Genomic DNA, 13857 nt, shown 5'->3' with positions numbered 1-13857 from the left:
CGCCCGCTTCTCGTCCCTTTTATTCCTGCTGCGTGGCAGCTGAGGAAGCCGGGGAGATGTAGATCTAGGGTAGACCGTGTGATTTTGTCTTGGCTGTGACTGTCATTGGGTATTCGTGGGGGCATTGTCTTTTGGAGTTTTTGCTCTTTGGCTTCCATTTTCCCTTCCCCGCCCGGCCCCGGGGCCTTCGTGTTCCTTTCCGTCGGTCTGCAGTACAGTCATACACGGGATCGAATTTCGATTGGGACTTTCTGTTTTTGCAGACTGCATCTTGACTACTGGTCTGTTTACCGACAGGATCGCATATCTCGGTCGGCACATTCAACAGGGCGAATAAGTTTCTCCGGAGGTTTAGGACCGGATGGGGCAAGGGCAGCAAGGGAAACGCAAAGCGAGGCGTTTTGTACACGGAATCTTACATGTTGTACAAAGGATACGCCAAGGGGGGCTCAGGGGGAGTTGATGCAAACATGGGAATGCTGGTGTTCTGACGGTTTGGACGGGCAACTCAGCTACTGATAGTCGGGCTGAATGGAGAATTGGGCTTAGTATGTACTATTGGTGAGGTCGTTCATCGTGATGGGGAGGAAACTTTTTGTAATTAGCTCTCTCTTTGATGCGCAATGCGCAGTGTGAGTGCGAGTGCGACTGCGAGTGCGATATACTGATACGTCCAAGGATGTCACCATTCCTGTTGTTCTGTTTACGCTGTACGGTGTGCCGGAAGTATACGGATAGGTAAACATACCAGTACAGGTCTATTCGAGAACCAAATGGTAGTAACCCAACAAACACCAAAGCTGAAACTCCAGATATGACAGTCTTTGCAGCAACAGCGGCTATGGATTGGCTGTACGAAGGTAAACACAGAGATAATCACATTGAAATATGTATAATTCTCGCATAGCCCACCACATCGCCTAATCACCAAAGCACCGATGGCCACTGTTCTTACGCCTCCACTGCGGTTGGCTTTTGTTTCCTTGACCGCTTGCGCTTCTTTTTCCTCTCGCCCTCAATAATATTGCTCGCGCCGGCGTTACCACTCTCAGGCTTTGCCGTGAGACCAGGCTTGACACTGTTGGCGCCGCTCGCAACAGCTCCAGCCCCAGTCCCGGCGCCGTCGGCGACAAGGGCCTCGAAGCCGAATGTCGGGCCGGTACGCTCATACTCCTTGCCAAACGTCTCGCGACGCCACTGCCGCAACCGTGCTTTCTTGCCGAGACGCTTTTTGTCCTTGCGCTTCTTCTCGGCATCGCGGAACGTGGCGAGTTTCTTGAGGCCGGCAAACTCATTGAGTGCCGCGTCTGAAGGCGCCAGGAGAATGTCGCGAGCCGTGAGGCCAAACGAGTTGGGTGACGTCTCGCGGTAGCGGAACGCCGGAGTCCCGCCGTTCTTCCGGGAGCTAGACCCGGCGAGGGCACGCGGGTTCTCGAGCTCCATCTTGGTATCGACGAGTGCCTCAATCTTGGCGAGATCGGCACGAGCTTGGCGTTTGGCTTCTATACGTTCCTTTTTGATGTCCTTTAATGTTTTTCGCTTCTTGGTGGGCCTGTCGGCGTCTGAGTCTTGTTCCGCGTCCTCTTCCTCCGCCAGGGGTTCCTGGGCATCTTCGTCGCTAAGGGTGATATTGGGCCTGGATTCATCGTCAAAGTCGGGAACTATGTCCTTGATATCGATGTCGTCATCCCATTTCGGCTTCTTGGGCTTCTTCTTCTTCTTCGCCTTGTGGTCCCCGCCCTCTTCGTCGTCATCTCCGCTCTCGTCGAGGGACATGTCGTCAGGTTCGGCATAGTATTCCTCGCCAAACCGCTTCTTCATTTCCTCCTCCCATTTGTCGTCATCCCATGCGTCTTCTAAGAACTTCATCCACTCCTCATCCTTGAGTGTCTTGCCCCTCAAGCCCGCAGCCTTTCTGATTTTGGCCAGTTTTTCAGAGGCTTCCTCAATCTTCAGGCGCCGCAGACGTGCTCGCTCAGCTTCGCGCTCTTTCTTTTCAGCCTCTTTCCTCTCCTTCTCGAGGGCTCTTTGCTTCTTCCTTCCAGTCAGCTCTTCTTTCCTAGCTGAGCGGGCCGCGGCCATGTTTCTCGAGTAGGTCTTCAAGAACTCGTTGCTCTTGGCGGGGTCTTCAAAACGCATGTTGTAGGCATGCTCAAACTCATCAGCAATATCGACGTCGTCTTCGCCGTCGTCGGATTCAAATGCTTGCCACTTAGAATCCTCCCCGGCAGCCCAAGCCTTAGAAGCCATGAATTTGGACAGGAACTCCTCGGGGTTCTTGTCGGCATTCGCGACATCGAGCTCTGAAAGCTGCACAGTGGCTGCCCGTGAAGGGTGCACACCATTCTCCGCCACGTGATCCTCCTTCTTGACCGGTTTGATGAAGGCATCGTCGTCGCTCCATTCTTCTTCCCCGTCAGCAGCGGCGGCGGCAGCGGCGTTAATTTCGGAGAGAATGGACTTTTTGAGATCGGCCTGCTCCTGCACGAATGTCCTTGGGGCGTCGGCAGCGACAGTACTCTCCTCTTCAGCGCCCACATCGCCGCTCAAGTACCGCTCACGGTGGTAGTCGCGCAAGAAGAGAGGCTTTTCCTCCTTTTTCTTGGGCGGCTCGGCATTGGGGTCGAAAGGCTTGTAGAAAACGGCATTCTTGTCGTATATCCTGGGATCTTTGGTCTTGATGGCCTGCAGGGTGGCTGAAATCTCGGCGTCGAGGTCCTCAGTGACCAGAACGGCCTCGTCGTCCTCTGATTCATCCTCCGATGAAGACTCGGACTCTAGATCCCCTCCATCTGCCGACTTGTACTTTTCTTGCAACCGATGGAGTTCCTCGCGCTTTTTGTTGTGCTCGAATCTCCGGGCATACTCCTCGTTAATCTTAAGCTGTGAGGGGCCAAGTGTTACACCACCCTCTTCTTGGTCGTCTTCGCTGCCAGAAGAGGAGTCGTCAAAGAGGGATTTCTTGGGGATAAAAGAACCATCTTTAGTTGCAGGCTCTGATTTTTTCAAAGCATCTGGTGCCATATCGAGCGACGGAAGACCTCCGATGTTCAATGCTTCAGAACAGATTGTACAAACCTGCAAGAATTTTGAGTTTTGCAGAGGTTACGAAGAGGGCGATGAACTTTTTAGTGGGGCAAGCCTTACCTTGCGTTACTAGTGTATTTATACCTTTCTAATTCTGGATATGGCGTAATTACATAGCGCTGTATCTATACGGATGAAGTACGGATACATACGAAGGCGACGCTGATATCAACGCCAAGCATACGAAGAAAGTAGACATCAGCCTATGATTGGTCGGTCCGCTTGAAATTCCGTCTGTCTGTGATCCGTGCACTACTTAGGTGGGGCACTGGGGTGGCACCTGAGTTCTTGGGTCCGAGACCAAAGGGTTAAGCCGATGCTGCCGATCTAGGCGTTGGTTCATCACTTCGTCGTCGCATGCATCCCGATCCCAGCTGCGTCTGCCTATCACGTCACTCCTGGAGAAACACCACCCAACGCTTTGAAAAGCTCATCGTCCTTCACCCGGGCATCCACACCGCGAGCCTCCGTTTTTGGCCACGTACCCGTGCAGCAGACTGCCAACAAGACGGTATCGCACAAAAATGGCCGATACAGGGAATGCCGTCAAGCCGAGCAGCAGCGTCAAGCTGGTGCTCCTCGGGGAAGCCGCCGTCGGCAAGGTTCGGCCGTCCCCATCGTTTCTTGCAGTCCTGCGTCGAGTGCTGACGGATTTGCTCTCTGCAGTCATCGCTCGTCCTTCGCTTCGTCAATAACGACTTTCAAGAAAACAAGGAGCCGACAATAGGAGGTACATCGCCCACCATCTCAACTTAATCGCTGACTTAAACCGCTTTGTTAACCAATGCTGTCCGCCCGTCGCAGCCGCCTTCCTGACTCAGAAATGCAACCTGCCAACTCGGACCATAAAGTTCGAAATCTGGGATACAGCAGGCCAGGAGCGGTTCGCGTCATTAGCTCCCATGTACTACCGCAACGCACAAGCCGCCCTGGTGGTCTACGATCTCACGAAACCGACGTCCCTCATCAAAGCGAAGCACTGGGTTGCCGAGCTACAGAGGCAAGCCTCCCCCGGTATCGTGATAGCCTTGGTCGGTAACAAGCTCGATCTGACGAACGACGGGATCGGAAACGGGGCCGACGGGGATGGTGCTGGAAGCGATGACTCGGGAGATGCGAGAAAGATAAGCACCGAGGAGGCTAAAACGTACGCCGAAGAAGAAGGACTGCTGTTTTTTGAGACCAGTGCCAAGACGGGTTACAACGTGACCGAAGTGTTTACGGCCATCGCCAACGCCATCCCAGAGACGTCTCTAAAGACTACCCGTGGGCCAGGAGCGTCGCATGCTGCAGGTCGCACTGAGGAGCAGAGGGTCAACCTTAACGGGCCTCGAGACCCGAACGCAAAAGAAGGTTGCGCTTGCTGATGTCTTGAATGATCTGACAGGCGAGCTGGAGCTTAGATGCGTCTCGTACCTTTACAGGTTAATCGGAGTGGTCTGGTCAATGGGCGGGTCATCAGGAGTAATTAGTGTTTTCGATTTTTCTGGGAATATTCAAATATCTTGCTGTTTCTTCCTTCCTTTGCGTCATATGAAGTGATTCGTCCAAAGTAGCATCTCTTTCAGTTGCCCCATGTCTTTGAAAGTGGTAGCTTCTCATACCGAACATCCATGAGATTTGAAAGAGCTAAAGCAGCTACCTTCAAAGTGCAATGGTTATCAACTTAGAGGATTTTGGTTCTTGTGTCTGCCTCTCGATTGCGGGCCCCTTCAAGAACCTGCCTTTCATGTTGTAACTAAAGGACTCAGCTTCGCGAGCCCAGTCTGAAGAGCGGTTACCTAACTTACCTTGGTTTGACGGAAACGAAGTACGGAGTACTGCCCGAAAAGCGCGCGCCAACTGCACCTCTCAACTCTCAAGCGTCAGTGGGGCCAGCGCGGGAGTACGTACTGCAGTGTACACAGTCACACAGTGTTCCTCAGCCTAGATTTTACTGTATTACTCTGCTGGCTCATTGCAGAAGACACCGTACAGAGATCTTAAGCCGCACTGTAAGCTCTCGTGCACGTGCCAGATCTCGCCGAATTTTCATTCCAGACCACGACAAGCGCGGGAAACGTAACAGCTTCCTACACCAGCTTTCGAGACTCTCCTACTCGCGCCAGCCTCGATTTGAGTATTTCGCCAAATACCACGGTTCCCCTTCAGTAAGCAGCCAAGACTATCGAATCTTTCTCTTAAGCCTTCGAGCCCGTCCGGCCGGGCGATTTCGACGATCTTCAAATTCCCGGCTCGGATTTGGCATTGTCGCTCTCCCTCCGATTGCTCCGTAGCTCCTCGCAACCTTATGAGCTCAGTTTTGTGATTCGATCTGTCCCTTTCCTGGGGTGCGGCACCGCGTCCATCGCGGACCGCAACGCAAGATGGCGGCAACATTGGCCATCACGGACGCGCAGGCCGAACTTATCAAGTAAGGACGGGAACATCAGTCTCCGACCGACGCGACAACCCCCCATGACAGTAGCTAATTGGTCGGATTCCAGCTCCCTATCTCAAGAAGATATTCCAGCGAAGCTCAGATGCGCTATTTGCAGCAAACTAGCCCTCAACGCGTTCCGCTTGCCCTGTTGCGAGCAGGCAATCTGCGAAAGCTGCCAGGCCACACTGCCTCCTTCGTGCCCGGTCTGCGAGCACTCCCCGTTGTCTGCCGACGACTGCAAGCCACACAAGGCGCTGCGGACGACTATCAAGGTATTCTTGCGGACCGAAGAAAAGAAGCGGGAGTCAAGTCGGCCCAAAGATGCTACGCCCGTCACGCCCGTCGAACCCAGCCCAGCGTCGGCAGCTGCACCGGTGATTCCAGAGCCAAACCTGTCAATGCCAGCCACAGAAAGAGCCGAGCCTGCCGCGGAGCAACAGCCCGCATCTGTAGAACCAGTCGCTGAGGGGACCCCCGCTCTCGCGGACCGTCGAGCAGGTGGGGAAACAGTGCCTGACCAGCAGGGTACGGATTCTACGGACCAGATCGGGGAAGACTCTGTAGGACTCTCCATGATCCCTTGCTCTCCGTAACCACGTTCTGCTGACACTGAGACTTAGGAACGGCTGCACGAAAATGCATTAGACGGGGAACCCCAATCTCATGCTTCAACCGGTCCTGCCCCGGCTCAACAGGGTTCCGAAATTCCCGACGGCAAGACTGGCGGCGAAGCAGGAGATGAAGACGAAACTGGCAACGACAAACAGCTAATCCCCGATGGCTCCGAGGCGACTCAGGCGGAAGGTGCGAATGGCGCATTTCCACAGCCGGGGTTTGGCCCTGGATTCGATCAGATGCAGATGATGATGGCCATGCAAAACGGATTCGGCAACTTTCCAATGATGGGTTGGTCTCCCCCAAAACTATTTCTCAACTGTTCTTGCCTACGACTAACGCATCCGTGTCTTAGGCATGCCGGGCATGAACATGGACCCAATGATGATGCAGATGTACATGAGCGGGGGTTTTCAGGGCATGGGCATGAACGGCATGAACATGAATATGGGGATGGGAGGCTATGGGACCGAAGCCGATAACTGGAGCGGACAGCAATCATGGAATGTCGGCCAAGATAATTACAATCATCCAAGCGCTTCTGGCATGGGCAATGGTGATTATGGCTCGTTTAACTCTGGCTTCCAGACAGGATACAATCAAGGTAATTATGGCCACCAGAACCAGTTCAATGACTATCGCCGGAATCAGTACGGGTTCCGCGGTAGGGGTCGAGGCCGCGGTTACGGATACGGATACGGCCGCGGAGCGGGCTACCACCACAGTCATGGCGGCGGAAATTTTAACGACCAGGGCTACGGCTACGGCTACGAAGGCCAGCACTTCCAGAACGGCATGCGAAACCCGGGCGGCTATTCCGGTAGCGTTGGTGGAACGAGTGAAGGGAATCCCGATGCAAATGTCGACGAGTTTGGGCGTTCTTTGCAAGGTGAGAATGGCCCAGGCGGCGAAGAAGGCGGTGGTCAAGGCCAAGGACCCGAATCCTCTGCCAACGGCAGCGCACAGCAGCAAGGAAGCGGTGCCATCCCAGAGGGCGCAAGCGAGGCCAATGCAGATGGTGTAACAGCCGGTATTCCCAGCGATGGCCAAGGTCCCCGCGCGATTAATCCCGACGTGCCTCTGAACGCGCCCAAGGGTCCGAAAGCCATGCTGCAGGGTCTGCCCAATACTAGTTATAAGCATCTCCAGGCCAGGGGCTGGGTTGATGATAATAACAACAAAGCACAGACGCCTACCAGCGCGGCTAACAGCCATGCGGGGTTTGAAACCCATCCGCCATCGAGGTCGCGCAGTGCTTCGTCCCCCCACGGCTCGGCTCGTGGGTACTACCAGGATAGAAGGAGAAGCAGGGAGCGTGATTCCTATTCTCGGAGTGGCCGCGACCGTGAACACCGGCGCCGTGGCAGGGAGCGGGAGCGGGATCGGGATCGGTCACGGTCACCGCCGCCCTCGTCGAACGGGAGCAGAAGTCGAAGCCGAAGCCGAAGCCGAAGCCGCGATTACGACAGGGAGCAACAACAGCAGTCGTTCCATAGGCGGAGTAGCCGACGGCAGCGATCATACTCGCCACCGGCCAAGGATGGTGCCGAAAGCGAAGACGAGCGACGCCACCACCGGTCACATCGCAGGAAGCACTCGTATGAAGGAGAGCCCGAGGGTTGGAAGTCAAAGTCTCGTTCCGGGGGTGGAAAAGAAGAGCAGAATAATGACGACGATGTCGGCGACGATGGGAGATCGAGATCGGCCTCGCCTATCGCTGATGATGAGGGGCGGCGGCCGGGCCATCGGAGCAGCCGGAAAGAGCGCCGGCAGCGAGAAAGGGAAAAGGACAAGGAAAGGGAGAAGGATCGAGACCGGAAGTCGAGCCATCGCTCCCATGGCGAGAGGGACTATGATCGGTCTGAGAGGGATCGGGATAGAGAGAAGGATCGCAATCGGAACCGGGAGCGGGACCGGGAGCGGGATAGGGAACGGGATAGGGACCGCAAGGAGCGTCGCGATCGTGACCGGGAACGTGATCGCGACCGGGATCGAGATCGAGATCGAGACAGAGAGAGGGACCGCGACCGTGACCGCGACCGTGATCGCGACCGGGGCAGAGACCGCAGTGATAAGGAGCATCGGCACCGAAGTAGCAAGACGTCGGCGGCAGCAACAAACGAGCAGGCTAGTGGAGAAGCCGACAAAGAATTCCAAGCCCCGACTGGGCCCAAGTCCTCAGGTAGTCGAGGACTCGAGATCAAGGGAGCGGGAATTGACAGCAGCCGGCGCTCCTCGCTGACGGCAGCCACCAGTTCGGGCCTGGGTCCGGCGGCCACGGACCCGCATGCCGCTGAGCGTGCCGCTCGGGACCGTGAACGGCTGCTTAAGGAGACGAGGCGGATGGCGAGTTTGACGGGACTAGCAGGGGCGAAGCGCGGGCGGGATCGTGATGAGGGCGGCGACGATTCCAGAAAAAGCCGCCGAAAGGGGCGGCGCGGGGAGATGGTCAGTATTGATGATGAGGAGGAGAGGATGAAACGGCTTGAGACGGAGAGGGAGCAGGCTAGATATGAATAAGTGTGAAACCCCAGTACAACGATCTGGGTCCTGTTTAAGCCGGCCAGTGGGCGGATGAATGTAAATTTTTTTTTCCCCCTTCAAATTTCGTTGCGCATGGGAAGTGCGTTCGGGGTCTTGAATTCTTCTGCACTGAGTGCCTCCTTGGCATCATGGAGCGGAAGGGTCACGGTATCATAACCTAGATAATGCCTAGATGCCTACTTAGGTATGTTACCTACCTTGTTGAACCAGGGATGTCACTGAATCCTGCATCAACCGCTCCGCATCTACTAGACCTCGTTCCGTTCAGAAATACAGGAGGCGAGATAACGGGAATATGCCAAGGAAAAGCGTCATTCAGGGTCGAACACCCACATACTTAAGTCGTTTCCTAATTGTTGTATTGCACGAACACAACCTGTCTTTGGTCCCTGCATTTACCAACTGCCAGTGGCTCCAGGTCCTTCTTCGGCACTGTCTGCAGGTTCCTGCACAGTGAAGCAGGTGATGGGTCTCATCAGCCAGCAACCTAGGTAGAAAAACGTATGTATGTCCATACCTAGGTAGGTACATACATATCTCACTTGGCCGCCCTTGTATCCCAACGGATCGTGGTTTGACTTCCCCCAAGTATTGGCCAGCTACTGGGCGGAACAATGGCCACGAGGACTATTCAGGGGGTGCTTTCGCAGCAGCATTGGACAACGGAAGGCACGCCACATAGTCAAGTCCACAAATCCAAGACCGTGTTTGGCTGCTTTGCACAGGGCTATTATGGGCCAAGGAGAAGGCGGGGTCAATATCGTCTGATAACTGTGCCGTTCAAGTATGCTCAATGCCATGCCATCACTGCAGTGGGTTGACAACAGTTTGACCATGCTCTATGCGGTTGCTGTACTGTAATAAAGGTACATACATCGGTACCTAAGCGAGCCAAGGTACTTAATTTAGTAGCACAGTGTCCCTATACTGTGCTGCCCCTCGCTGCGTCAGTGGAAAGCTTATCAGAGGGCAACGACGCTGCGGTGATGCCAGCTTTGTCCACATGCCCCTCTTTCCCAACCTACCTCTCCGTTGTACATATCCTCTTCTAGTAGATCGCACGAAGCGAGGATCAACCAATATACTTCACTGTTGTCTCCCGTATCTACCTTCTTCCCCTTGGCAAATACAGCACATTTGATATTATTTGCCTCGTTCCATGCGTTCCATGTAAGCCATCGAGACAATGCGACCACTTGCAGGCGACGACGCTCTCGGGCGTCCCCGCACCTCCAACATGGACGACCTTTCCTCCTTCAGCCTTCCCGCTGCCCCTCAAATGACCTACTTCCTTGCTGATGAGTCCGCCATCGGTTCGTCGACACAGCCGCCCCAAGCTGCCGTCCACCGTGCAAAAGAGAAGCGAAGAGTACCCGTGGCCGAAACCCCGGACGTTCCGAGGCCGCGCCCAACGTCACGCTATGACATTGAGCTGGACAACAGAGATAGCACCAGCCGGCCCTCGAGCTCTAAGGGCCCGCTTGACTCACTCAGGCACAACGATGGCGATTCTGCCCGGCCAATTTCTCCGTTCCCCAAGCCACTAGGCACCCCCAGCATGTCGCAGCCTCTAACCCCTGCCCTCGTTGGCGTCTCGGGCCCCGCATCCGCCATAAGTAGCGTCTCTTCCAGGAGAAACTCGTTCTGCCTGTCTGAGGATCTAGGCAGCCATACCCCGAGCATGCGCGACGGTGACGCCGGCCCGAGGGAGGAGGACGCCGAAGAGGAGCGGGAGCCTGTCACAAGCTCTGCCATGATGGATAGCGGCAGCGCCCCGCAGCTCATCATGCCCAGCATCAAGATGCCGAGCCGTCGGCCCTTCACCGATGAGGGCAAGCGCATGGGACGCCTGAAGGTGCTGATTGCGGGCGACAGCGGCGTGGGCAAGACGTCTCTGATCAAGGCCGTGGTTCAGTCTTGTGAGCATATTGTGCATGTGGATCCCATTACGCCGTCGTCAGTGCTGTCGTCGTCGGTGACGAGGTCGATGCCGACCATCGCCGCTTCTTCCACGACTAGGCAGAGAAGCAGCCGGCGGGGCTCCCCCAAAGAGAGCGCCGGCACGAGCCAGATTACCGAGATTTATGCGAGCACCAAACCGTACCCTGAATGGTGGTCTGAGATGGACGATCTTTGCGTCCTCCGTCGTAGAAAGAGCCTGGGAGATGCCGTGCTGGACCGCAACATTTGCTTCGTTGATACCCCTGGTTACGGGAGCGGATCATCTGTGTGTTTATGCCTGGAGCAATATGCTGAGGCCGCCGTGCTAACCGTTTGCAGTCTATGGACACGATAACACCTGTGGTACAGTACATTGAAGCCCACCTGCAGCGGATAAACCAGAATTCCCTCAGCGACGGAGACGTGCTGAACCTCTTGGGTGGAGAAGGCGGAATTCAGGTTGACCTCGTGTTTTACATGGTCTCAAACCGTATGAGAGACATCTATTCCAAAGTAGGATCACCCGCTAATTGCTTGAATCAGGTCTCCGTCCTGTTGATATACACTACTTACAGCAACTCGCCCCGTTAACCAACATAATCCTGCTCCTTGCTCAGGCAGACCTGATGTCGGCGGAACAGGTAGCCGCTAGCAAGGAGCAGATCCACAGCCAGCTGCATGAAGCAAACATCAACCTCTTTTCCTTCTCCGTGGCCTCTCAGAGCTGCCCGAGTGCCTTGGACGCCGACAGGCAGGGCGTATATGCGATATCTAGCGCCACAGGGTCCGATCATGACCTCATGGATGCCAGCCTACTAATGTCACCAGACTATGTCCAGCCGTTAATACCCACAGAGCTTGGCTCCCTGGTGGAGCAAGTCTTCAGCAGCAACGGCGTCTCTTGGCTACGCCACTCAGTCGCCCGCAAGTACGTCCAATGGCGAAAGGGAGAGAGTAATATCAACAACAGCACCAACCTCCTACCGAGGCAGCCTTCGTCATACAATCCAATTCCCTTCATAAGCCTGAATGGTCCCAGCCAGGTCCTCACTCTGCCCGTGGGCGCCGCGTCCTCGTATGCGCTGGCCCGCCTCGCAGACCACACCCAGCGGGAGGAGCGCTTGGCGCAGGTCCGCCTAGCAAACTGGGCGGCTGACCTGCAAAAGAGCCTAGCCAGGGAAAGGGAACAGTACGCGGCACTGGCGCGAGGGGAGCGAGCCATGTGGCTGGCCGAGAAGATCAACGAGTGTATAGAGGACGGTAGTCTCGTTCCCAGGGCACCGCCAGATACTGGTGATCTTGGGACCAGTCCACCTGGCAGGAGGCCACGGGCCTTTCCCCCTACTGATTGGAAGGTTCATTATGGGTATGGGCCCCTTGATGCTGCCTCTCCTCCAGGAGCGGACGGTGACCCCTCATCGTTGGCTTCATCCCCTCGTATGAGTGGGGAACGGCGGCACCGCCAACAGTACTATTACCAGCAGCACCGCCAGCGTCATGACCCGCTTGGACTGTTGGAGGTCGCCGACGAGTTGAAACATAAGGGCTTGATCGCACTGGAGGTGCTGGGGAGTTTGGGTGTGCTTGGAGGGCTCGCGCTGTGGGTGACCAGGCATTACCTTCATCTGCCAGCTTATGGGTGGTTGTTGGGCGAGTGGGAGAGATTCTGGTATGGTGTTGGCACCGGTGGTGGACGGTAAAGAAGGGTGTCGACTGTTCTCGATGGGGTTTTCAGAGCCCGGACCGCCCCTAAACTCCCGAGTCCCTTACCTACCCTACCCTATCCTAATCTTGTACCTACCGTGCATTCGGAAGAGGGGCACCCTTCATTTTGATTCTTTTGCTCTGGGAATGGTCCGCATCACACGTGCCTACCCTGTGGGCGTTGGTAAGTGGCACGTGTCTGTTTGCTTAAGAAGCGGTTATTTTGGATTGGGAATGGTACCTGAAGTGGACGATCACGGCTTAATTAATATAAGTATATTATACTTCTCGATGTGATGCGGAAGCAAGTCTGCCCTGACTGCTTACCTAGAGTAGGTACCTAGCCAAACTGTCCCAGTCTCAAGCACCTAGTGGAGGAAGGGGGGCGTCTCTGACCGTACGGTCTGTCTCATGACATCAAAGTCTAGCACTAGCAAATTGAACTGTAATGACAACATTATAATACCTAGCCGGTGCCATAATGTTCATATGAGATATACACCACATAATATCATAGATTCACCAAGTGGCAGACTTGAAAATCGCATAGAGTGTTTACACTACTAGGTAGTACTATGGTATTTATCTGAAATGACAGGCCGACAATGCTCATGTCCCCTCAATGTTCGATGCCAATGTCTTCCGATTAGCACTGGAAAAGGCGCTACCTTAGCAGTATGGCAAACTCGGATTCGAACAGCTTCCAGGGATGAACTTCTGGTCAACTTTTGGCAGATCTCGCTCAAAGATCTGAGCGGATGGGTCGAGGACGCGATCAATTATGTGGACGAGACCCTACCCACATCAGTTTCCGGTCTTGAGTTTTGAGAATGGCTGATAGGCACAGAACCTACATTTGTAACCTCGATGTTGGCTTCGCTGACGCTCGAGACATCGTTCAGTATAAGAACCCCGTTCACGATCCTAGTTCCAATGTACAGGAACGTCCCGGTCTGGAGTCTTTTTATGGTCCGTCGACAGGTATAAATAACATAACTAGGGAGTCAGCTTCGTCTCCCTTTTGATTTTCTCGGCCGCGGATTCCAGGGCAACCGACCCCCCGCCCGCTCCACGACAGAAGCTAGAACTGAGAGGTCCTCCCTCGACCGGATGAAATCGAGCAGGGCAGTCACATTGTATGGTTTGGGAGCAATATAAGTGCCATCTGGTATCGCCGCGAAGCTGAGGGGTTGACGATCAAGCACCTCATACTGGGCCACGAGTGCTGCCCCGAGGGTCAGGATGGTATGCAGAAGCATCATATGTGCTGCCTAGAGTTGAGATGGTTCCGATCGAAGAAAAGTCATTTGCAACTGGAGCTCCCCTCTGAGGTCCAAGCGATAATTGAGCTTTCAATAAGGTATCTAAAGACTCAAGAGGAATGAATTGGGAGTGTACCTATACTAGTGACATCAACTTCATCAAGTGTTAGACTGTTAGTGAGGTGGAGTGAGAGCATTCTGAATTTCTAAGCCAGAATTAACCAAAGATGATCACTATTAAAGAAGCCGCTATGCGATCCGGGCGCCAACAAGTATCAGGGA

The 13857-nt window shown here is 54.8% G+C and overlaps 6 protein-coding genes across 6 annotated transcripts in view; 4 read left to right on the top strand and 2 right to left on the bottom strand.

The window, feature by feature from the left end:
• N656DRAFT_795882 (uncharacterized protein) overlaps positions 1 to 62 on the top strand; it is a gene marked incomplete at both ends in the record, with an annotated part of 3492 nt that extends 3430 nt beyond the window's left edge. The window contains one exon of the mRNA XM_064817469.1: positions 40 to 62. Coding sequence (XP_064672764.1) covers positions 40 to 62 — 23 coding nt within the window. The remainder of the gene's footprint in view (positions 1 to 39) is intronic.
• Positions 63 to 700: 638 nt separating this feature from the next.
• N656DRAFT_776280 (uncharacterized protein) lies at positions 701 to 3120 on the bottom strand. The gene has a single exon (XM_064814606.1). It carries the CDS (start codon positions 3022 to 3024, stop codon positions 952 to 954), a length of 2073 nt encoding a protein of 690 aa, XP_064672763.1. The 5' UTR covers positions 3025 to 3120; the 3' UTR covers positions 701 to 951.
• A 396-nt stretch (positions 3121 to 3516) lies between these two features.
• N656DRAFT_776278 (ras-domain-containing protein) lies at positions 3517 to 4814 on the top strand. Its single transcript, XM_064814605.1, has 3 exons — positions 3517 to 3689; positions 3754 to 3817; positions 3892 to 4814. Exons 1-3 carry the CDS (start codon positions 3612 to 3614, stop codon positions 4452 to 4454), a joined length of 705 nt encoding a protein of 234 aa, XP_064672762.1. The 5' UTR covers positions 3517 to 3611; the 3' UTR covers positions 4455 to 4814.
• A 324-nt stretch (positions 4815 to 5138) lies between these two features.
• Positions 5139 to 8845, top strand: N656DRAFT_827275 (uncharacterized protein). The gene is made up of 4 exons (XM_064818503.1): positions 5139 to 5500; positions 5574 to 6069; positions 6130 to 6415; positions 6480 to 8845. The coding sequence occupies exons 1-4, from the start codon at positions 5454 to 5456 to the stop codon at positions 8642 to 8644; spliced, it is 2994 nt and encodes a 997-aa protein (XP_064672761.1). The 5' UTR covers positions 5139 to 5453; the 3' UTR covers positions 8645 to 8845.
• Positions 8846 to 9682: 837 nt separating this feature from the next.
• N656DRAFT_776276 (uncharacterized protein) lies at positions 9683 to 12615 on the top strand. The gene is made up of 3 exons (XM_064814604.1): positions 9683 to 10895; positions 10949 to 11099; positions 11153 to 12615. Exons 1-3 carry the CDS (start codon positions 9855 to 9857, stop codon positions 12307 to 12309), a joined length of 2349 nt encoding a protein of 782 aa, XP_064672760.1. The 5' UTR covers positions 9683 to 9854; the 3' UTR covers positions 12310 to 12615.
• A 614-nt stretch (positions 12616 to 13229) lies between these two features.
• Positions 13230 to 13689, bottom strand: N656DRAFT_486610 (uncharacterized protein). The gene has a single exon (XM_064809818.1). The coding sequence runs from the start codon at positions 13573 to 13575 to the stop codon at positions 13318 to 13320; it is 258 nt and encodes an 85-aa protein (XP_064672759.1). The 5' UTR covers positions 13576 to 13689; the 3' UTR covers positions 13230 to 13317.
• Positions 13690 to 13857: the final 168 nt, after the last annotated feature.

This window comes from Canariomyces notabilis (genome assembly GCF_033297395.1).
Source record: "Canariomyces notabilis strain CBS 508.74 unplaced genomic scaffold N656scaffold_4, whole genome shotgun sequence".
In the NCBI taxonomy this organism is placed as follows: domain Eukaryota; kingdom Fungi; phylum Ascomycota; class Sordariomycetes; order Sordariales; family Chaetomiaceae; genus Canariomyces; species Canariomyces notabilis.
Note: the sequence above shows the minus strand (reverse complement) of the source record. Positions and strands in the feature narration are given on the sequence as shown.

Bases quoted from the DNA above. Each gene is read 5' to 3' on its own strand.
- N656DRAFT_776280 (XM_064814606.1), bottom strand. From the start codon at position 3,024: ATGGCACCAGATGCTTTGAAAAAATCAGAGCCTGCAACTAAAGATGGT.
- N656DRAFT_776276 (XM_064814604.1), top strand. From the start codon at position 9,855: ATGCGACCACTTGCAGGCGACGACGCTCTCGGGCGTCCCCGCACCTCC. The intron at 10,896-10,948 runs GTGTGTTTATGC...AACCGTTTGCAG, and splicing joins GTTACGGGAGCGGATCATCT to TCTATGGACACGATAACACC. The intron at 11,100-11,152 runs GTATGAGAGACA...TGCTTGAATCAG, and splicing joins GTTTTACATGGTCTCAAACC to GTCTCCGTCCTGTTGATATA.
- N656DRAFT_486610 (XM_064809818.1), bottom strand. From the start codon at position 13,575: ATGATGCTTCTGCATACCATCCTGACCCTCGGGGCAGCACTCGTGGCC.
- N656DRAFT_776278 (XM_064814605.1), top strand. From the start codon at position 3,612: ATGGCCGATACAGGGAATGCCGTCAAGCCGAGCAGCAGCGTCAAGCTG. The intron at 3,690-3,753 runs GTTCGGCCGTCC...TGCTCTCTGCAG, and splicing joins GGGAAGCCGCCGTCGGCAAG to TCATCGCTCGTCCTTCGCTT. The intron at 3,818-3,891 runs GTACATCGCCCA...CGCCCGTCGCAG, and splicing joins CAAGGAGCCGACAATAGGAG to CCGCCTTCCTGACTCAGAAA.
- N656DRAFT_827275 (XM_064818503.1), top strand. From the start codon at position 5,454: ATGGCGGCAACATTGGCCATCACGGACGCGCAGGCCGAACTTATCAA. The intron at 6,070-6,129 runs GTAGGACTCTCC...ACTGAGACTTAG, and splicing joins ACCAGATCGGGGAAGACTCT to GAACGGCTGCACGAAAATGC. The intron at 6,416-6,479 runs GTTGGTCTCCCC...TCCGTGTCTTAG, and splicing joins CGGCAACTTTCCAATGATGG to GCATGCCGGGCATGAACATG.